The sequence below is a fragment of the Caloenas nicobarica genome, chromosome 8 (genome assembly GCF_036013445.1).
Source record: "Caloenas nicobarica isolate bCalNic1 chromosome 8, bCalNic1.hap1, whole genome shotgun sequence".
Lineage (NCBI taxonomy): Eukaryota > Metazoa > Chordata > Aves > Columbiformes > Columbidae > Caloenas > Caloenas nicobarica.
In genome coordinates this window covers 28388323-28411558 of record NC_088252.1, presented here as the reverse complement: position 1 = coordinate 28411558, position 23236 = coordinate 28388323, and the positions used below count along the sequence as shown (strand labels likewise).

The 23236-nt window shown below is 48.0% G+C and overlaps 2 protein-coding genes across 3 annotated transcripts; both read right to left on the bottom strand.

The window, feature by feature from the left end:
* Positions 1 to 3530: 3530 nt before the first annotated feature.
* On the bottom strand, positions 3531 to 7895 carry C8H3orf33 (chromosome 8 C3orf33 homolog). The gene is made up of 5 exons (XM_065640070.1): positions 7789 to 7895; positions 7652 to 7711; positions 5427 to 5580; positions 4521 to 4681; positions 3531 to 4097 (listed from the first exon to the last, which is right to left on the bottom strand). Exons 1-5 carry the CDS (start codon positions 7867 to 7869, stop codon positions 3831 to 3833), a joined length of 723 nt encoding a protein of 240 aa, XP_065496142.1. The 5' UTR covers positions 7870 to 7895; the 3' UTR covers positions 3531 to 3830.
* A 4712-nt stretch (positions 7896 to 12607) lies between these two features.
* On the bottom strand, positions 12608 to 23236 carry SLC33A1 (solute carrier family 33 member 1). Of its 2 annotated transcripts, XM_065639829.1 has the most exons (7): positions 22386 to 23229; positions 18561 to 18751; positions 17741 to 17925; positions 16700 to 16817; positions 15649 to 15864; positions 13786 to 13983; positions 12608 to 12896 (listed from the first exon to the last, which is right to left on the bottom strand). In XM_065639829.1, the coding sequence occupies exons 1-6, from the start codon at positions 23137 to 23139 to the stop codon at positions 13816 to 13818; spliced, it is 1632 nt and encodes a 543-aa protein (XP_065495901.1). In that variant the 5' UTR covers positions 23140 to 23229; the 3' UTR covers positions 12608 to 12896; positions 13786 to 13815. The 2 variants fall into 2 exon arrangements, with proteins under 2 accessions (XP_065495901.1, XP_065495902.1); XM_065639830.1 differs by having other exon boundaries at positions 12608 to 13983; positions 22386 to 23236.

Sequence of the window (23236 nt, the reverse complement as noted above, 5' to 3'; positions counted from 1 at the left end):
GGCACGGTTCCTTTGTAAAGCGGCTACAACAGCGTCCCGCGGGAAACACAGTGTCGCACCCACCAGAACGTTTTAACCGAAAAAAAAAAAGTTACACCTTGTAAACCCTCACCTGAACTTTCGGCTGCAAACACCGGCAAAACCCAGCACCAGCTCCCAACACGAAAGCCCAGCGGAGGTTACCGGAGGGGTGGGGAAGGGTCCGACCCGCCACCCCCGGCCCCGCCGCAGGAGCCCCCGCGGGGCCGCACCGCGGTCACCGCCCGCCCGCGCCTCGGAGCGGCCCGCCCGGGGCCCGGCCCGGCCCGCCCGCGCTCACCGGGGGACACCGAGTCCGGCTGAATCCCGTCCCCCCCCACCACCACAACCTGCTCTCCGGTTCAAACACACGGCGCTGCCGCCCGCCCCGCCCCGGCCGGGCCCGCCCTCCGGCGCGGAGCGCAGGGGAAACCCGGAGCGGCACCGCGCCCGGAGCGGATCGCGCTCCCGCCGGCCAGCGACGTGGCGGCGGCGCCTCAGGCCGGCGATCCAGCCCCGGTGTTGCGGCGGCCCCGCGCCCGCTCCCATTCAACCTGCTCCATTGTGTCCCGCTCTGAGCCGGGGGGACGCCGCGCTGCCCCTCAGAGCCGCCCCTCGGAGCCGCCCGGGCCGCTCCCGCCCGCAGCGCTGCCTCACCTCACCTCACCTCACGGCTGCCGCGGGACGAGGGCCCCTTTCTCTGACCCTCCTGACGGAGCCTCTTCACGGCGGGACTCACGGAGCCCCCGAGCCGGGGAGGACGGCCCGCCCTGAGGCGATCCGCGGTCCGGCGGGCTCTGAGGGCGCGGGGCGGTTGCCATGGAGACGCGCGGGACCGGACGGCGGCAACGGCCGCAACGGCCGCAACGGCCACACCTGCCGCGCGGCGGCCCCGCCCTTCCTCACAGCCCCCCCGGCCGCTGGAGGAAGTCAAGTCTAAAACTCCACTTCTACTGTTACAACTTTTTATATCTGGTGGTCCCGCGGGCGACTGGGGAGCGTCTTGTAGCGAACCAGCAGGTGTGAGCTCTGACAGGCTGGGAAAAAGGGGACGATGGAGCCTGGTGACTCTGCGGCCTCTCCTGTCCCCGGGAGCCCCGTGGCTGTGTGGCCAGGCCTTGCTGCTTTGCTAGTGAGTCAGGAAAGGACACTGACAGCACCATACCTGCCGCTTCGGGTGGGCCCCGAGGCAGCCTGGCGGTGTTTGTGACAACCATTTGCCTTACGTGCTGCACCAGCAATAAAAACCCCATGCAACGCTGGAGGTATTTTTCTTAGCGAGCCATTTGGAGGCATCTCCTTTCACTCCTTACGATCTTTTTGTATGGCTCACAGCGTATCCAGAGTTGCAGGGCCAAGGCACATGAGCTAAATTGCTTAATTCTGGTCTTTATTCTCAGTCACGAACTGTATCCTCTGCTTGGAAATACTCCTGCGTGCATTGCTGCTGTGGCTGAAGGCACAGGATGACGCTCCTCAGAGCGTGTTTTTCTAGAACAGAGAAAAGTGCTTTTTCTCCCCTGACCTCCCAGCTGGTTCCTCGGAGCTATTTGTTCCTACTCCCCTTACGGGTTTTTCAGTAGACAGGCCTCCCGCAGAGACAAGATCAGCGACCTCTCAAGACTTGCACATATGGAAAGCGAAGCTTTGAACCGAGTTGTGCTTTTTTGAGGGGGGAGAGTGTGGTGTTTTAAAAAAACAAACAAACAAACCACAGATAAGCCCTGGATGATAAGGAAAACAGCATTAACAAACAATTACAGGAGTTGACTCTCATGAAATGATTTGTCACCGCAGTCTCAAACCACTGGGTTGCTCTCTGTGAGACCAGTGCTGTCCACGACACCACCGATCCCTTACACAAACCTGCTTCCCTGGGTTTGTGTTCTGACCAACAACTGTAGTAAGAACACATCGCCGAAACTTCTTGTCCTGTGCAAAAAAATATGAAAATACATGAGAGGCCCAAATTCGAAGATTTCGATATCCCTCTCCATAGTTCCTTCTGAAATTAAGACTATCTCCCAGCCACAAATACAGCGAAGGAAACTTCACAAATTTAGTTCCAACTAAGAGGAGGACAAATAACTGACAAAGCAGCTGTATTTGCACCTTTTAAGTCCTTCACAAGCCACAAACGAACAGAAAGGATACAGCAATTTGCTGTAATTTAGAAAAAACTCTAGGGCTTTTCTGAACTTTACCAAGGATAATAAGGGCTAAGAGCCAAGACTGTGAGGGAACAAACCTGGTTCTTACGTGCTCTCACCTCACCTCCGCTCGCCAGAAATGTATAATAGCATGAGGTTTCCTGAGATTTTTCTCTCAGCTTTACAGTGGATTTTTGCGTTAAATCTTCCTACGACTCATTTACAAATCGGAAGTGCGAAGTCCAGGTAGAATTATACTTATTATAGAAAAAAACACACCATAACTGTAGAATTATGCCCAGTTTGGAAAAGCTCTACTTCCCAGATGTAGGAACAGCTATAATCACCCATAGGTAGCAGATCATTGCTGAGACTGAGTTTGCAATTGAAGTTAACACTGAATTTAGGATGGGACAGCCAACCCTGAATGTCCAAGTACCACGGCAGTGCTTGGCCGGGCCCTTCGCTGTATAATGCATAAACCAGATGCGCCGCTTATTTTCATTTTTTTTTTAAACAGACGCAGATTCATGGTTTCCAGCCCCCGCCGAGGTCTGTCTCTGCCCCCAGAGCCGCATCCCGTCCCCCAAGCTGGTTTCCAACACCCAGATCTGCGCTGCAGGTACTTCGTGGCCAACTGCTCGCTGTGCTTTGCAAAAACCACCTTCACCTCCAAGGGGACCCAGGAACAACAGCGGTGAAGAAGCACTGACATTTATTCTTACCGGAGGAAAAGCTGCTTTTTTTTTTAGGATCTCAGGATTCACAATTTTGCCCTGAAGTCCGCTGAGAAAATTATAACATAGCAACTAATAGTCAGACAGGCAATGCTCAACTATTAAGATTTTTTGTTTTGTACAACACACTTCTCCCTAGTATTTCATTGGTAAGGAATCACATAGAAAGAAAATCGGTAAAATACTTCACTTTAAATAAATATTGGGACTGTGGAAGGTTAAACAAAGGTCAAGTGATTGGTATTGAAAACATGTGACAATGAACATAAGAAATCCAATCTTTATTCTGAGAATATTTACAAAATAAATAATAATAGACTCTGATAAACTTAACACTTTTCAAAAACAAAACGAGAATTTAAGTTCTTAGCACAGTGTGGTCCACCTTTCCAAATTTCATCTTAAAGTTTTATTTCAATCTGATTTTGGATATTTACAGAACCATCAGAAAAAACCAGCATAGGTTTTTCTTCTTCGAGTGAATGTTGTCTTCTACAAATTTGGATTACTGACATATTAATTTATATCCTTTGATATACCAAGTGATATTTTATCCAAGAAACTCCCGTTGTTATGACCTTATCAGCTTTTTAAGATCTGCCATAACAAATTACAATGGATACAAATGGATAACAATGCAGCCCATTATTCAAGATGAAAAACTTTTAAACCACAGATAACACACAAAAGTAGCATAAGAATAGAAATCAAACAAAACGCTCGTCTATAAACACACACCACAAGCTTTATAAAGGCCTGAAGTAAGAGTTTTCTAATCCATGTGGGCTAGGTAGTAATGACACGTAACAAAGAAGCATTTAGATGTTACATTTAAATTCTGGCACTGGTTTTTATAACAAACTTCTACTTTCCACAAAGCACATAACACAGGCAACTGCCATTCCTCCAGACAAGTCTTTTTACCTTAAATAGAATTTCTTAACCAGCTCACAAATTGTTTCAATGCCTGTACAAATTTATTGCTGCTTATACGATCTCTAATTCTTTCAGAGTAACTTTCTTCTTTCCATATTCCTTTCTTTTTCTTCAAGGCCTTTAGCTCGGCTCGCAGGAGCCTTTTGTGCAGCCTCCAGTACAGGCGGGACTCGTGGTGCAGCCCTTCCACACGGGCTGCTCTGCCCAGCCCTTGGCTCAAGATCTCTTCATTTAAGCACACGCTGAGAAATCGACCCTATAAAAAGGCACAATAAATATGATATTCACGCCACCTTTAAGACGGTTTTATTTAGATACAAGCTTTACTTCTGGCTCAATCTGCCCTCTGGTAGAAAGAGTTAGGAGGAACCCAGCTGAGCGTTAAAACCGAATACTAACGCAAAACATTTGTGAGAGACATTTGATGGACTGAACAAGAGGCTGATCAGCACTACACAATATAGCCTGGCACCAAGAGAAAAATACACCCATGTCACCAATCAGCCTGTAAAACTGCTGGTCTTCCAACCAGATTTACGAATCCAACATTGAAAATCCGCATCAAGATACATAAACTATAAATAATAACATTCCTTAAATGTACTGAGATAACCGAATTGCACGACCACAGTCAGACTCAAAACTGCAGACGGAAGGCAACTTTTGTCACTATACTTACCTTATTTACTAAAACAAGGCACTCGAGCGCCTCGTCCTCCCTCCCGAGGAGCTGGAACCAGACGATCTGCGTGGGTCTGAGCTCGCGCTGCAGCCAGGCCAGGGCGCCGGGCGCCAGCTGCACCCCTGCCAGCCGCACCAGCAGCAGCCCCGGGCTCTGCCCTGCACACACAACCCGGTTAGCAACACAGCAAAGGAAACTGCAGGCTTTGCACAGACCCTCAGCTCTTGTTAGTGACCTTATTGCCATTGACTTCAAGAAAAAAGAACCTATCTTAGCTCCCCAAAGCACTGCTTCCTTGCAAATAAGACTTTGGTCTCACCTCTCCAGTGAAAAAAAATGTAATTCAAGATTGCACAAGTGTTTTCAGCTTGTTTGTTTTATTTTGCATACAAATAGAACTGCTTTCGTTAGCAGTCACTATTATTTTCTCTGAAGGGGCAGAAGCAACAGGCAAGGTATCTGCAAAGCAAGTGTGTGACTCGGCTTCTGCCAAGTCTCAGAAAGACTGTGCGTAAGAAGGGCTGTGTGGAGGGGTTTCTATAGGGCTGTGTATAAGGGTTTGTATATGTAGCTGCCAGATCCTCATCCATAAATAACCACGAAATCCCAATAGCATTTGTGTCAGGAAGATGAGCCATGCAAGCAAGTGAACTGCCTGTGTGGCAGCTTTTGCTGTCGGAAAAACACAATGATAATGACACTAATTAACACAAATACTGTATTGGGAAGCTCTTTCTACAGGTCTCCTTGCAGTCTTGTATTCCCCAGTTTCTCACCTGTAAAACACGGAAAGCCCACACGGCAGAGCCAGAATTGCACCGTCCCTTTCTCTCTCTGCTCTCTGCAGACACATCAAGAACATCATTTCATCCCTGCCCTCATTCCTCATATTCTTTTACTCACACTTTCTCTGTAGTGATGTAATGAAAGGAACACTAATGGGGATGTGTTCCACTTCCAGGCCTTTCTCGGTGATGTGGTGTAATTTGCCCCGCAATTTCACATTCTTTTCTACAAACGCCACGGGTATATCCAAAGCACTTGTAAACTTTGTTGTCTATTGATGGAAAGAAGAGCAAGACAAAGTTTAAAAAAAATGTAGAGCAGTTACAATCACATTAAATCCAACTTCTTAAAATAGTTTGGCAAATTACAGATCTATTATTAGACAGCAAGGGCAAGTATATATATATTTAATAGCTATCAGCTGCAGAAGCCATTATGTGCCAGCCTTGCCAGACACTTCAGGATGGTCCCTGTTTTCCAGGACTTGCAGCATTAGGGGTGGGCATGAAAGCAAGGTTTAGAGAAAGAACAGAAACGGCCATTTTTTGAGCGGTGCACATTGAAGTCCACTTAATTCCTATGAAAAGAGCGTTTTAGCAGCGGCCTGAAGGGTGCTGGAAAGTGGGGAGAGGAAGCTGAGACATGGGTCAAGTCTGAGATGTGGGTCAAGTCACTGGCAGAGAACAGACACACAGCAAAGGCAGAGCAGGGAGGACGGCAACAACCTTGGTAAGGCAGTCAAACAGGAGAGGGACAAAAGCAGGTGCACACCTTTCGAGAGATCACAAGATTAAATTTGACGCCATAGCTGTCAATGAACGGGAGGATTCAAAGGGACAGTTACGTGGTCATCCAGGAAAACGGAGCTTAGCGGGAGCCAAGACCTGGGCCGCGGCAGCAGCCCCTGGTTCCAGAGGTCTCGTTTTAAGAAGCTGTTTGTAGAACACTGACCTACACAGCTGTGAGAAGTACCGAGCTGTACAACTCATGTACAGGTCATGTACAACTGCTGTGAGACACCAGCCCCTGGGGGAAATAACCCCAAAACACCAAGACTAAACTCAAAGATCTTCCTGTTCGATGTTATTTACTCAGGAAACCCTCCCGTGCGTGATCCATGAGGTGTCCTGCCAGGAACGCAGGAATTCAGGACCTTGCAGGCAGAACGTATCAAGGTTTTTACAAACAGAAATTGTTGGAGTCTGATCGCATTTGCACTGGAAGCTCCGACGGCCTCATTAATGCATTCACAAGCACTTGGTTTTAAAAACACAAAACCAAACCAAACACCTCCCTCCCCACACAAACAAAACAGAAAAAAATAATTCTGATGACATTTGGTAATTGAAGTTAAAACTTTATACTAATATTCTCCCATAGCAAAGTGCATTTGGAATTGTGCAGAGAGAAGCTCAGAGGAGCTGTCATTTTTTAAGCAGCTGGAAGAACAAGGCAGAACGTGTCGCTGCCTCTGCTGAGATGCAGCTTTGGCTGGAGCTGGTGGTGAAGCGTTAGTACAGGCCACGAACTGGTCACTTCAACAAGTGAAGGAAAATTTATGGCCTTGCTTAAAACTATCTGAAAAAGCAATTCTGTTCATGGAAGCAGGGAGAAAAGATCACAGAATCCCAGAATGTCAGGGGTTGGAAGGGACCTCGAAAGCTCATCCAGTGCAACCCCCCCGCCGGAGCAGGAACACCCAGATGAGGTTACACAGAAGGTGTCCAGGCGGGTTGGAATGTCTGCAGAGAAGGAGACTCCACAACCCCCCTGGGCAGCCTGGGCCAGGCTCTGCCACCCTCACTGAGAAGAAGTTTCTTCTCGAATTTAAGTGGAACCTCCTGTGTTCCAGCTTGCACCCATTGCCCCTTGTCCTATCACTGGTTGTCACCGAGAAGAGCCTGGCTCCATCCTCCTGACACTCGCCCTTCATATATTAATAACCACGAATGAGGTCACCCCTCAGTCTCCTCCAGCTCCAGAGCCCCAGCTCCTCAGCCTTTCCTCACACGGGAGATGCTCCGCTCGCTCCAGCATGTCTGTGGCTCTGCGCTGGACTCTCCCCAGCAGTTGTGAGATGTGAGGAAACCACCACTACTTCAGCTTTATTGGGACTATAGGTGTGAGACAGTTTGGAGTGTACAGCAGAGAGAGGAAGCGCTTGGGAGCTGGGAATGCAAAACAGGCTTATGAGTTAGAAAACAAACCGGGGCGAGGAAGGTCGCTCGGTCCAGGCCGCGGAGATGCCGCCTGAGCGGGGACACCGAGAAACCCCCGGGCCCGGCCGCGCCCCCAGCCCGAGGGCGCCCCCGGGGCCCGGCCCGCCCGCACCCCGCACTCACCATGCGGACACTCCGGGCCAGCACCAGCACCGCGGCCACCGCCAGCCCGCTGCTCAGGCTCTGCGGGCAGAGAGAGGGGCTCAGCGGCGCTGGGGGGCTCAGCCGCTCCCCCGGCCCCGCTCCCCCCGGCCCCTCACCCGCAGCAGGCTCAGGTGCGCGTCCGCCCACTCCGAGAGCCGCGCCAGGCCCTCGGCCGCCCCGCCGCGCCGCTCCGCCATGGCCGCCGCGCCACCGGCCCGCGGGGACGGACGGGAGCCGGGGCGGGGACACGGGAGCCGGGGCGGGGACAGAGGAGCCGGGGCGGGGACAGAGGAGCCGGGGCGGGGACACGGGAGCCGGGGCGGGGACAGAGGAGCCGGGGCGGGGACGGACGGGAGCCGGGGCGGGGACAGAGGAGCCGGGGCGGGGACACGGGAGCCGGGGCGGGGACAGAGGAGCCGGGGCGGGGACACGGGAGCCGGGGCGGGGACACGGGAGCCGGGGCGGGGACACGGGAGCCGGGGCGGGGACAGAGGAGCCGGGGCGGGGACAGAGGAGCCGGGGCGGGGACACTGGAACCGGGGCGGGGACAGAGGAGCCGCGGCGGGGACAGAGGAGCCGGGGCGGGGACACGGGAGCCGGGGCGGGGACAGAGGAGCCGGGGCGGGGACACGGGAGCCGGGGCGGGGACACGGGAGCCGCGGCGGGGACACGGGAGCCGGGGCGGGGACACGGGAGCCGGGCCCGGGGGATTCGGGCCGCACGGGGAGCGGATTGACGGGTCGGACCCAACAGCCGGTTGTAATGAACTTTCAAACCCAAGCGCGGTAGCGCTCGGACAACTCCCAAGTCAGACCCCGGCAACCGCCGGGGCCGGTTGTGGGTGCCCTCCTCGGTCTGGTGTAACTTAAACAGAACCTTAACCCTTCAAAGCTGTCAGACACCTCCTCTATTGCACCATGGGGAACGATCTTAGGAGAAAAAACAACTCTGGAACATTCCCGTATTCATCATTGTTTATTCTTTTCCCTAGCAGATATTTGTAATTCGTTACCAAATGGCTCAAGCCAACTGTTTCTCTCGGCAGAATCACATGCGATGCTCCCATGTGGTCTTTAAATTAATACATGCACCGTAAGAACATAACCAGGCAACGGCATAAACCCGGATTGCTGTTTACACAAGGCTTCTGTGTCAAGCCAGTTCCAGGTTTCCACATGACCAGGTGGTACATGAGACAGTCACAGCTTGGGGTTTCAGGAAAAGCATGGATTGAGCTGGCAATTTAGAATCCAAGGCAGCAAACCCCACGCTTATGTATAAAAATAACAACCAACCAACAAAAATAAGGTCCAAATTAAAACAATTCTTAAATTACTGGCTAAGAGGTAAGTTGGGCAAGTAAATATTACCCCTGTAATTTTTTTTTTCAAAGAAAGCAGTAGAGTTGTTAGTTTTACTAACTGTGAACATTTAAAATTAAGCAATAAATATAGAAATAGTGCAAACACTCATTTTTAGCAAAAACGTAGCTTGTACCCAAGTGACAATTCGGAAGTGCACTGCTGACTTTGCTCCAATGTGCATGTTGGGCAAAATGCTAAATAAATAGTAGGGTCTCATTGGGGGCTTGCAGAGTCAGATGATGTTGCTGCCTGCAAAGCCGCAGTTCTCACGCTGCTTCCACATACTGCTTACTCAGGGACACAACTCCCTCCCTCCCCCATTTTATCAGGTCAAAAATCATCAGAACACCATATCTTATCAGAACACTATCTCTTATCAGAACAGCATTTATGATCATGTTGAAACTGCACCGAGAACACCCAGAGGACAACGAAACCAAACAGCTTTAGAGAAAATGAAGAACTATTGACAATCAGCACTGGCAGATCCTTCAGTGTCTGTAAAAAAAGGTGAAACGTGGAGCTGGTATTTTAAAAGCAGAACGGTTGGTTGTTGTGACGGACGGCACCAGAGCTCATGGTCCTGGGGGGGCCGCAGCGGGTGCACGACCTGATCCCACCTTCCGCAGCTTCTCCCACCCGCGCTTCCCTCACGCACCCTCTGGGCGCTGGAGCCACAGAACTGAAGCGCAGCACCGTCTGCCTCGCCAGGATTTGGAGAAACAACAAATTGCACCCGCGAGCGCAGGTGACGACAAGTTTCCTGCACGGTGAAGTCCCCTAAGGACACAGGAGAGCTGTTCCTGCTCCCCTCCCGCTGACCTACCCCAGGACCTGCCTCATTCACAAACATCCCGATCAGGAATTAACCCAGGACACAGGAACACAGTGGGCTGCTTCTTGCTGCTTGTCTTTTAAAAAAGTTATTCTTTTATGTCAAAGATACTAAAGCGTACAATAATTCTAATATTTCAAAAAAATAAATTATTTCACTTTAAAATAGAGTTGGGAGGAAAAAAAAATGTAGCAAGACCAAAAGTTTCCTGGTTCGTTTCTGCAATCTGCTCATCAGCTGGCATAGCAGGAACATTTCTGACTCATGTTACAGAATAGCAACATAGATAAAAAGAACTAATCTTTCAGTTGTTTCTCCAGTTTGAAAGAGGAAACAATACAGGTCAGAATTCATATATCATCACTGATCTGGGGTTTACGTTTAGATGGTGCATGGGATGCACCCGCGGGTGCTGAGGGAGCTGGCTGAAGTCATCGCTGGACCGCTCTCCATCATCTTTGCCAAGTCTTGGGAAACGGGAGAGGTGCCTGAGGACTGGAGGAAAGCAAATGTCACTCCGGTCTTCAAAAAGGGCAAGAAGGAGGACCCGGGCAACTATAGACCGGTCAGCCTCACCTCCATCCCTGGGAAAGTGATGGAACACCTTATCCTTGGTGCCATCTTAAGACATATCAAGGATAAGAGGGTCATCAGGGACAGTCAACATGGCTTCACCAAGGGGAAGTCATGCTTGACCAACCTCATAGCCTTTTATGAAGACGTAACAAGGTGGATTGACAATGGCAGAGCAGTGGATGTGGTCTACCTTGACTTCAGCAAAGCATTTGACACCGTCTCCCACAGCATCCTCACGGCAAAACTGAGGAAGTGTGGACTGGATGATCGGGTAGTGAGGTGGACTGCAAACTGACTGAAGGAGAGAAGCCAGAGAGTTGTGATCAATGGGGCGGAGTCTGGTTGGAGGCCTGTATCTAGTGGAGTGCCTCAGGGGTCCGTTCTGGGACCAATACTATTCAATATATTCATCAATGACTTGGACGAGGGAATTGAGTGTACTATCAGCAAGTTTGCTGATGACACCAAGCTGGGAGGAGTGGCTGACACGCCAGAGGCTGTGCTGCCATCCAGCGAGATCTGGACAGGCTAGAGAGTTGGGCGGGGAAAAATTTAATGAAATATAACAAGGGAAAATGTAGAGTCTTGCATCTGGGCAGGAACAACCCCAGGTTCCAGTACAGGTTGGGGAATGACCTGTTAGAGAGCAGTGTAGGGGAAAGGGACCTGGGGGTCCTGGGGACAGCAGGATGACCATGAGCCAGCACTGTGCCCTTGTGGCCAAGAAGGCCAATGGCATCCTGGGGTGTATTAGAAGCGGGGTGGTTAGTAGGTCAAGAGAGGTTCTCCTTCCCCTCTACTCTGTCCTGGTGAGACCTCATCTGGAACTGGTGTCCAGTTCTGGGCCCCTCAGTTCCAGGAGGACAGGGAACTGCTGGAGAGAGTCCAGTGCAGGGCCACAAAGATGGTTAAGGGAGTGGAGCATCTCCCGTGTGAGGAAAGGCTGAGGAGCTGGGGCTCTTTAGCTTGGAGAAGAGGAGACTGAGGGGTGACCTCATCAATGTTTATAAATATATAAAGGGTGGGTGTCACGAGGATGGAGCCAGGCTCTTCTCGGTGACAACCAACAGTAAGACAAGGGGTAATGGGTTCAAGCTGGAACACAAGAGGTTCCACTTACATTTGAGAAGAAACTTCTTCTCAGTGAGGGTGACAGAACACTGGAACAGGCTGCCCAGGGGGGTTGTGGATTCTCCTTCTCTGGAGACATTCAAAACCCGCCTGGACGCCTCCTGTGTAACCTCACCTGGGTGTTCCTGCCCTGGCAGGGGGATTGGACTAGATGATCTTTCGAGGTCCCTTCCAATCCCTAACATTCTGTGATTCTGTGAACTCGGCAAAATCAAAATTAATGTACTGAGAAGCAATTTTCAGCCCATCTTTATAAATAACAAGTTTCACTGGCACCTTTAGAAATAGTGAAAGAAAATTGCAAAGTAAAAGCAAACTCTAAAACATTTATAAATTTAATTTCTCACATGCTGCAGATGAGAAGCTTTCCCTCAAGTCACAAAAATAATAAATCCCCTCGCAATTATCTAGGTGGGGACAAGATGTGGTTCAAGTAAGCTGCCCTTGCTCCAGTGAAGCCACAGAACTGAGGTGCCTCGTACACAGTTAATGGTGAGGCGTGAAAGGTGCACCCACCTTCAGCTAAAAATCTCTGATATATTCTTACATTCTTTTTGTGCTTATGCAGAGGTGAAACTAGAAGACTTTAAGTTTGGGGACTGGAAACAATGTGCTTTTCTTTAGCTTGACTGGTTCTGCTGTACTTGAAACAACTGGTGCGAACGCGCCGTGGCTGGACGGCAGATCTGCAGCTCAGGGTTCAAGTTTCCACAACCCCCATGGTGTCACTTGGATGGGAGAGGGGACACAGAGGAACGAGTGTCAGTGCCACTTGGTCACACTGTCCCCTTCTGGACACCTCCTCACTCCTCGTGCCACACAGACACTGTGTACACGCCCGTATGTCCCCTCCCCTCACTAAAAAGCTGGCATCAATTTACTGTTTTCCTGAAACATACAGGAACAAAAGATCCACAACCCCCCTGGAGTATGGGTCACCAAGCAACACTTCAAATATCGACAAGGCAAGAAGCACAGAACAGAAAAGGAAATCACATACCTTTCAAAGGTATTTTTAATACTTTTCTCTTTTAATATCGATGTAGCATATACATCCAGCAACGTGCGAGTGCCCCTCTCCAGGCGTACAGGCCGCGTGCTGTACATCACTAAGGCACTCGGGGGAAGTCGTTTCTGATAAACGCAACAGGAACATTTCCAAGACACAGCATCAGTGACGAGCTCCTGGAGCAGCTCTACCGCAGGATTTACCTTGATTTACGTGGCAGCAAGTCATACACTGGCTCACTGGGAATTTGGCAAGTTTGTCATCACCAAATCTCTTCCAAAGGCACTGGTCATCTTTGCTTATCCCTAGCTGGGAACAGACGCATTTTTTCTACTGATTTTGAAATTGAATATACAAATTTTAGTGACATAGAGGAATCAACGCTATCGATTCATTCCCTCAAACAGCAACCGTTGTCCACAGGCCCGCACGCCCTCTCCCTCGTGTGCCAGCTGCTACATGACGCAGTTTACACCTTCGGGGCTCAAGGCTTAGAGTATTGTGCGTTGCTTTTAAGTCCTACCTTACAGCAATTTTTCATCAGGAAAGTACTTTGAATGTAAATCAAAATGCTTTGAAACAGCAGAAATAAATTAAACAAATGTAATTTGTTTATAAAAATATTTTCTTATAAATCTTTAAAGCTTATAAAAGCCAGAAAATACATTTAAAAGAATCTCTGAAACATTTCATCCTTTGAGGTGCGGTTACAGTTCATAAAGTGAGAAGAAACAAAGCCCAGAGACATTTAACATTTCTCTTCCCACAAGGAATTCCATAGTACAACACACTCAACCTACACATCAAAATGCCCTTGCCATCCTTCCCCGGGCCAGCCCCCCGCGTCAGATCATCTCTGGTTGAACAGAAAGAGCTGGAGCTCGGCTGACGCAGCTGCTGCTCAGACAGACATGGCACAAGGAGTTTTTCCATAGTCAACACATGGAAATTCAGACGTCGGTTACACCAGCAACCACGACTCTGAAACCAGAGCTTGGGGATATGTATGCAGTACATAGGTGCTGTCTTTTAACAATTACTTTCTGAACCGACATTTCCATAGAGGGAGGGGAAGCGGTATCACATACAAACATACCATGTCTCAGCCATCCTGTTTTTCAGTGGTGTGGCATTTAAAAATATCTAGATTCCTGCTTATTGATTATGGGATATGTCTTTGTAATAAAACTAAAATGACCTTGCTAGTCCATCCAGTATTTCAGCTGCGTCAATTGGTCCTCTTGCACTTCCAGGAAGACTGTCCTTCGTCCTGCAGCTTTTTAAATTTTGGCCCAAGTAGGAACCACCAGCCAAACCCCAGAATAACGCAGATGACAGACTCCACGTAGTAACCATCCAAGGTAGTAATGCAGGAACCACCAGCTTTTGTGCAGAGCTGAAACACAGGAGCACAAGTTGATGCCTTAAGTATTCCCTGGGAGATAAACACAGACTTTTAGAAACTAGGCATTAAATATCCGCTTTTTTTTTTTTACTTGCTCTTTGTTATGACTAAATGTATTTGTTTAATCTTCCTTGTTTCTTACAGAGATAGTAGGAGAGGCTTTCAAGTGCACCATTGGTACGAAAAGCAGCAAAACTGTCATAAAACAGTAAATGGAGCATAGTCCCTTAGTCCCCTGGGCCAATAACTCAAGAACACACAAACTGTCTGGCTGTCGCAGGCTGCCCTGAAACTGCAAACACTGCTCTTAACCCCATCGAGATTTTTTTTTCCCCCAGCTATCCAAATGACTTCTTTAAAAATAATAACCTTGCATCTCACTACACTGGACAGTACAAAATGCTGCATATTTCTCAGAAAAAAAAACATGCCCAGGATGTTTAATTGCAGAACTGGAAGACAGAAGATCCAGAACTTAAAGGGTACGTGTGTAGCACACGATACGTTTCTGCTATTGTTCAGCTTTCAATCCTGCGATAATCCCAAGATAAATCAGTCCTTTGGTTGAGGTTCTGCCAGCATTTTCATAATTCTGAGATATGTCAAGATCAGATTAGGAATCAGGAGGGAGTGGTGGTGGAATGTTACCAACTGGGAGGATGTGAAGCAAGATCAGAGGGGTGAGGTGAAGGAGGAGAGGCTCAAATTCGACAGAGGCCCGGGCACAGGGCAGCTCAGCAGCGGCAACCCAACGAGAGACGGGCAGGAGAAGCGCACACTGCAGAAAAACTGCAACTCCAGTTCAAACAAGGCATGTTTGACTCCATGGTTCATTTAGAGAACCTGCACATCCCAAAGAGTCCTGGCATTCGAGTGTGAAATAAATCTCAGTCATGAGTGCAGGAAAGCAAAACAAAACACCAAAATCCAACCACAAACCCAGAAGTCCTCCAAACATTTCCACCCTCCCAAATAGAGAGGGTAAAATTTCTCATTTGCTCATGAGCAGGTGAATTTGAAACCCTGCTTTCCAGGCAGGTTTGCGTCCCGTTGTTTGATCTGCGCACAGCAGCACAGCGAGTTCTTTGTTCTCTTCCACATTGCTGCCCAGAGCTGGAAGGTGGCCAGTCCCACCACTCCATTTCGCATGGAGCGTGAAGATCAAAGACAGCAAAGTAACGTCACGGGAGAAGGTATCGGGGTGTCCAGATGGGAAACCTCCAGAAGGACAGAAGGAACAAAAACCTACCACAAAACTTAAGGGACTTGGGGGACAGCCAGCCTGCCAAGAACAGAGTGTCTAATTACGCAACTCTCAGCTTAGCAAGGTTTGCTCTCAAAAATGTTAACACCAGGCTCCTTGCACCGCAAAGAATGGGGCACCGATCTAGTGCTTCTAACACCAGCTTTTCATCCTGCCCAGAAAGAAATGGACAACTACTCTCCAGCTGCAAATCTTTGGTAAGATGTTAGTTATTAAGAGTGTACAGATGAAAACAGATTTAATTTTATCAGACAGGAAGATTAGCTCCATCAGTGGAAATCTTTAAGCATAAACTATGCACTATGAAGGTTTTCAAAGGCAAAAAGAACCTAACAGAAGCAATTTCATTAGGTAAGAACTGAACAGAGACCTTCACAGCTTCCAAAACTTACTTCTGCAGCTGCTGTAGTTCCGCAGGTCTGTTCCTGGGCTCCTGCGCACTCCTTCACCGTGAGCGGGTCCACAAGCCAGAGAGCGACAGTGGAAGGCCAGTTTCCTCCCAGGTTCGACACCGTGTTTAGGAGCGTCATGTAGGTCCCTCCGATCAGCGGGTCGCTGACTTTAGCGTTGAAAGCCATTATTGCAACATACATGCTATACAGTGTGATCTACAGGAGGTGAGAAAACCCATGGCACAGTAAGGTCTCCCCAGTTACAGACAAGGACAACATAAAAACTGTTCTGAGCGATGACTTGAAGTTAGCAACACTGACTGAAAAGTAACCCAGCAGCTGAAAATTGCACGAGAGAGAAACGACCTCTGCAGCCTGTCTCTCTGCTCACCCCACGGAGCGGCCGTGCTGCTTGTCTGGGGTGGCGCTGAAACAGAGCCAGCCACACAGGCACCGCAATGATTCAGGGTAGCAAACTGATGAACAATAAAGCCAGCTCAAATTGCATATAAAAATAACACTTTCATGTTTTAAATCAACTCTCAAGGCACTGTATACATTTTAGTTCTGATCCAAAGCCCGGTTTCTATCACACATTTATTTTCCAGGCCTTCGGATCAGATCCATTATGACATTCTTCCAAAAAATCAATGAAGTATTTTTTCTGGGACCAGGATCACATCACATTATGGATCTGCACAATAAGCATGATCATCATCGTGGCTATGAAACTCAGCATGCTGGGATTTCTCCAGCTCTATCACGATTTTGAGCTTCTGGGTTTGGGGAAAAAAAAATAAATCTGTGAAACAAAACCAGATCTGGTGAACTAAAAGTAACTCCACATAAGATGTCCAGTGGAGCGCATGGAAGAGGGAGAAATAATATTGGCAAGAGTATCAGAAGTAAATACAGCCGCACAGCACAACAGGTCAGACCCAGAGGGATTCTGGTGTAACTAAGGTCAAAAGCAGATAACGGCATTTACAGTCCTCTAGTTGAGGGATATGAAACACCCCTGGGCTCCCCCACTTCCCACACACAGTGTTACCTGATGTAAAGCATAACTCAGCAGTACTACAACATAGTAGTAGACAGGAAATCCTCCTTCATGTTTTACTTTAGGAGTCCACCATACCAGAAAAGCAAATTCCAGGCCAAGTAGTAATCTGGAGGAATAAGAAAGATAATTCATAATTCAAGGAATTCTTTCCACGTGTTTCCTTGATACAAAGCAACTATTGAACATTTATACATACAGAATACATTAAGATAGTTTATGTCTAAATAGTTACAACTATATCTATCTCAGAATTATATATTAAATATTTGGCAAGCACTGAAATGGAAAACATTTTATACCTAGACAATTCTGTAATTCTGTCTTCCATAGAAACATAATTCACTGCCAGATCTCCTATACCAGCTCTCTCCCCACCCCTTCACACAGAAATCTATTTTTTAGAAAGCAATACACAAGATATTCAACCAAATTCAGCTGGAACAAGGTCTACCCTTTTTTTTTTTTTGACAAACACATACATAGTTGCTTAAGAACAAGTTACAGTAACAGCTACATTACATTAACTGAGTAACAGCATTAGGTATTTTGCTGGATTCATTGGTTTTACAACTCCATAAGCAAACTCCTGTATAAAACACAACACAGAAATGAAATGTCTCCTTTTTCGCACCAGCCTGACTCAGCTTCTTTCATTCTCCATTGCCTTGGCAAAGCAGATGCACCGAGTGACTTCTCAGTGCATTCTGCCTCTCTGACATCGGGAATTTTACACCTAATTTTACAGATCCAGTCAGAGCGACTCATGAGTAAGGAACTGAATAAGAGCAGGAGACTGCTGCTCCAGCGCTGTTGTAGACGCATCTTAAAAACACCTCATGTTCTGCTTTCTTACATGTGATACTACATGAATCATCTTCAAGGCACAAGTCAGAGAGATTTCAATGGACTATGAGAATTCTGACACACTTTCTTGTATCTGGAACTTAGAGAGTTACACAAGAAATCCTACACTTGAGCTGCATACGCAAATTAGTACGCTTCTATAAAATGCAATTGGTTTGTTTTTACCTGAAAGGCATAGCTTTGTAAAATGTGTTCAGTGGCTGGGGGCCTGCAGTGTATTTGCTGATAATCAGAGGCAATATGATCTGCAAGGGAACCATCGGAACTGCCAGCAGAGCCAAGTGCTCTTTCGGGACTCCCTCTTCCACCAGTTTGAGTCCCGTTACAGCATCTGCTGCTGAAAATCCAACCTGCAATGGAAGTTACACAAAATAAACCGAGGAAAGCAGCGATAGTCTGGCTATAAATTCAGCTTAATGTGATAGAGTACAAGTCACTTCTGTTTCTGATTTGATTTCCAAGGGAGTTCTGAGAAATGTTCTACACTTGTGCCCTCTTACTGTCATCAGTGCCAAAACTATACCAAGAACATGAAACGTAGCAACAACTTCCATGCCTGTGCTCTAATTGCTGTTGGTATCCATGATAGCCAACCAGAAGCTGTGGAAACCTGGTTTATACAGAGTTGCAAATTCTGGGAATAACATTTAGGTCAAAAGAAACATTTTCTGCCCTTCTCAGACTATACAAACAGCCCAGCTGTTTAAAAATGTTTAAAAACAAATTACTATAATACTAGATTGTAATCAAACTGCTCTTTAATGCTTGTGTAAACACTGAGAAAAGCTCAAACAGATGTTCTCTGTTGTACAACCCTGCTTGGCACAATGCTATAAGCAATTCTGTTTCACATTTCACGTGAAAATTCAGAACTCTGATGACAACCACTAGCAAAACTAAGAAATAAGTTACATCACAGGGCCTCAGCGACCTTCCAGACTCCAATATCATCAGCATCTAACAATTCATAGATGTATTTACGTACTTTTGCTGTGAGGATCAAGAGACAGAAAGTAAGAACTGCTGGCATCTTGATTATTGAGAATAGCAGCCTGTATGTGTCAGTGATGCCTTTTGTTTCTTCTTTTGTTGGTGTTAGTTCCTTGTTTTCCTTTTTCAAAAGGGCAACCAGTGTAGTGGTAATTAAAAAGACAGCTCCCCAGAAAAACAGGAAATCTGGTGGGGAAAGAAACAAACAAACCACAACATCATCAACACTTCATTAACAATTCATTGAGTATTGAAAATGCAGTTAGTTTGCAAAAATATAAATCTAATAATCAAAATTGGATAAACACATTACTCATTGACCCTCCTAGAAACAACCAAGAAAAGCAAGCCACAAACACATGGCTACATGCAGTAGCTGAAACAGCTTTTCCCTCTGTCACCACGTTTGCTCGCGATCCAAGACAGCACAGCAGCAGCAAACCGGGGGTCACTGCCCTGGCGTTCTGTGTATTATTAACCACAGCGAGTGCATTGGAGGAGAAAGAGAAATAAAAACAACAATGTTGAAGGATCACACATGCAATCACCAAAAGTTGATCAAGGAGGAAAAAACACACTTAGTAGTTACAGGAAAGGGAAAAAACTTCTGAGGAAGGAATCATTCACAAGTCTGCAGTTGATTTACTGTGTGTTCATGTAATTATTCTGTGCCTCAATTCTATACTCTCTATAGAATACGTATCTACCATCAGAAGGAAATAAAGATTTTTATTTAGGAGTGTAAAGATATCCTGATGAAAGTTCTTACACAGTTGTCAAGTAAAGAGTCACCCAGACAGGTCTGGTTTAAGTGGCTGTTATACACTTGCTAACTGTTAAGGGCTCTATTTTAAGCAGATATAATATTTGCTAAATTGTGGATTTGAAGGCAGCAATAGTAAAAACACACCAATGTTTTAAGACAAGTAGTTTTTGAGTCAGTAAATGGACTAATCTAAGATAATACTATCCTCTGCCTTTCGTAAAGGGACAAGAAAGAACTCAGTCACAGGCAGAGGGTACAACAGACACAGCCTTTTATCTTCCTGGTCACCAGCAACTCCCGAAGCCTCATGAGGAGCTGAGAGTCAGCAGTGAGGGCTGGGGAAAGGGCAGAGACAGTGCAAAGGTTTAGGCAATAATTAGCTGCTGCTTATGCACAGGAAGAGAAAAGCACAACAGGCATGGAAGAAAACACAGAAAGACTGCTTTACTATATCCCAGCATTCTTGGTGTAAAAGAAAAAAAAAAAAAAAGACATTTTGAATCATTTTCTGCTGCTTCCACAGCAGTTTTTTTTTCCCCTTTTCTAAAGAAAAGGAGAGAAGATCTCATAACTACTCCTACTTTTATATAGTCCTAAAATTACATTCAGCCCTTTGAAGGCAACCGTGAGGCTGATGTGGCCCCCAGTGAAAATGAGTTTGACACCCCCGTCATAACCAATGCTGTCAGATTGTTCTCTCCTCTATTAAAAACAAAGGTACTCTGAACATATATTTCTAAGTAAAAGATGAGTCATGCTAATCACAGCTACTGTCTACAAGAGACATACAAGAGTGGACTCTAATAATAGCACTAAGTGTTACAATCACAGTGAAAGAACTACAGTGTGAGGATGGGAATAGAAATAGCTCTGAACATCATCCCATGAACATTCCTGATCAGGTCAGCCTCTCAGCTGCAATACGGCAATGGCTGCATTAGCAGAAAATTAAAATTAAAAAAAAATGGCGGCCATATAGTCCACTAACAGACTACATGAAAAAGAACTTTAAAGTTGTAGTTTACACAAGGAATTTCTAGCACAAAGCTTCCAGTGCCACCAGTGCTGCCTGGCCACATCACTATTTTGTCTCTGCCTCTGCAACATTACTAGTAAAACAAACCACCGTACTGGGGCGAAGCGAGCTTTTGAACTAGACCAGGGACAGACCAGGCTGGACAATAACCAGGGGCGACGGGTGCGCGGGGGGCCAGCTGTTTTGTCACAGCAGCTTTAAGTAATTCTAAAGCAACACATCTCTTCGCAGGGAAAAGGGCGCTCCACATTTCAGCTACCTTGAAGGGGCTGTTGCTTTTGCTTCTCCACAACTTGAAGGTGACTTGGGATCATGGAGCGCCGACCTGCTCTTTGCCCGGTATCGCACTCTGCCTACAACAAAAGCCCTCGGACAGCCACCCTGGCTCACCAGGGGCCCCGTTACAACCGGCACCAGGAGCAGAGAGCAGCTCTCCTGGTTTCCGTGAGCTGCTTCACAGGACCGCTGCTCTGCAGCTGCCTCAGGAGAAACGCGGACACACCAAATCATGGCACACAGCCATGGGAACAAGGGAACAGGCATTTCTTGCAGCCAGTTTTGCCACCCAAAGAAACACATCCTGCAACTACAGTGTCAGAGCAATTTGCTTTTCTTCCTCCACCAGGTTAGTACCAAGTTATCGCTCCAGGACAAGTCAAACAGGCTGTGGTGGTATTTTTGATAGCTGTTCGTTTTGGTTTGTTTTTTTCCCCCCCAAACCAGCACTTTTGTAATAGTAACAAATCCATTTATACAAACAGTACTGAGAAAAACAAACCAAACCAAGACAACAAAACACCTGGACATAGGAGGGAATTACAGACAAACGAAGCTCTCTAAACTGCACCAGTGACTTGCAAGTTGCATCAGCAGTAGGAGACGTCAGCCCGCTGCAGGAGCAAGAGGGAAGAGACACGCCAGCACCGAGGAACCACACAGCAAGGGAAAGAAAGAAAAGCAGCAACCCAGGAGAGTCCCTTTGAGCACCACTCTATGCTTGGTGACATGTAGACCAGACATAGGGTTATCAATAGGAAGGAAAGAGGAAGATTAGCTAGCAATTGAAACAGTTGCACAGACAAAATAAGTACAGCAGTCTTGGAAACTGATATCCTGATTTATCAGTAAGATCGGTACGGGACAGAAAGCAAAAACTCACCTTTAACCAACAATTCACCTCAGTTTTCGCATACATTTTCTCTTACAGGCAGAGCACTGACTATAAGAGAGGCAAAAGAAACTAAACCCATGAGAATTTCCTCTTCATTGCTCGCCATGGTCACTCTGACACTGCAGTCACAAGTGGTGCCAGTTTTTCTTGTCCTCCCATAAGCTGAGCTGGCTAACTCAACCTTGCAAGCAAAATGTGCATTTTAAGCATCTTCTATGTAATACCCCTAATATCAACCACCTCTAAAACCCTTCTGAAAACAAAATCCCAAACAACCCAAAACCCGCCAAGCAGAAGATATCCCTACACTAGCAGCTAGTTATGGTTAGATTACCAGACCCCATTTAATCCATTAGAGAGAAAACAAAATCCCCCTTAATTTACTAAAATAAGGCCTTCCTTCAGAAATTGGCTACATGGTCAACACTGAATAGTTGTTATTTCTGTGAACAATATCGTCTTGGAAGAGTAATTTTTTTTTAATTTCCTCTTTCCTTTCTCATAGAAAAAGATGCTCTTAAAAGGTCTCCTTAAAAAGAGACAAAGCTTTTGGTTGGTTTGGGTTTTTTTAAACAATAATCTATCCACGGTCATTAAACTAGGGGAAAAAAATTGTCTCCAAAGTGCTTAGCTCAGCCAAGATAATGCCAAGGCAGGTCTCCCACACTCTTAAACCCGGAGAAGGCTGGAAGTTCAGTCCATGTAGCAGTGGATTCCACCAGCCTCCCGGCGGGCTCTGCCTTCTCATGGGCAAAGAACAAACCAAACCTGCTCAGTTCACAGCGCCAAACCATGAAGCGAGCTTTGGTCCAGGCTGAGGCAAGAACCATCCCCATCCCAGCAGTACCTGAGAGGGTCACGATGCCCTGGGGCTGGGGCTGGAACCGCAGGTACTTGTTGCAGAAGGAGGCCGACTCCAGGGCCAGGAAGAGGACGTTGCCCAGGAAGTATCCGGCCGTCTGGCCCACGGAGTTGCAGGTGGAAGCGTAACCCACGTTCTCCCTGGACAGCATGGTCAGGGCCCAGCCGTCCACCGCAATGTCCTGTGTCGCCGCCAGGAACTCGAAGAGGAAGAAAGTCACGGTGAGGGCCACCACGTCGGGGCCCCGGCCCTCCCCGTCGCCCAGCAGCACGTCCACCTGGGTGGACATGTAGATCATGAAGAGCCCCAGCACGTACTGCGTGGGGACCAGCCAGGACTTGCGGCGGCCGAAGCCCCGCAGGTACACGGCGTCCACCAAGGGGGCCCAGAGCAGCTTGAGGCTGAAGGGCCAGAACACGAAGCTGAAGAAGGCCTGGTCGGTGTAGCTGGCGCTCTTGCTCTGCAGGATGAGGGGCACGCTGCCCGCCAGCCCCAGCGGGATGCCCTGCAGCACGTACAGCACCAGCAGCAGCAGGATGCTGCCCAGCTCCGCCCGGCACCCCCGCGCCCCCCGCACGCCCGGCTCCGGCGGCACCAGCGCCTCGGCCTCACCGCCCGGCAGCCCGTCCCCGCAGAGCGCCAGGCCGGGCGGCGCCTCGCTCCTCACGTCCAGGTAGTGGTGGTGGCTCGCAGCCCGGCGCTGCCGGCCGCCCTCCTGGGCCACGATAGCGGGCGACATGGCGGCGGCGGCCCGGGGGCCGAGGCGGGAGCGGCGCCGCCGCTGAGGACACTCCGCGCGCCGGCCCGGCCGCCGCCAACCGCCTGCGCCCCGCCCC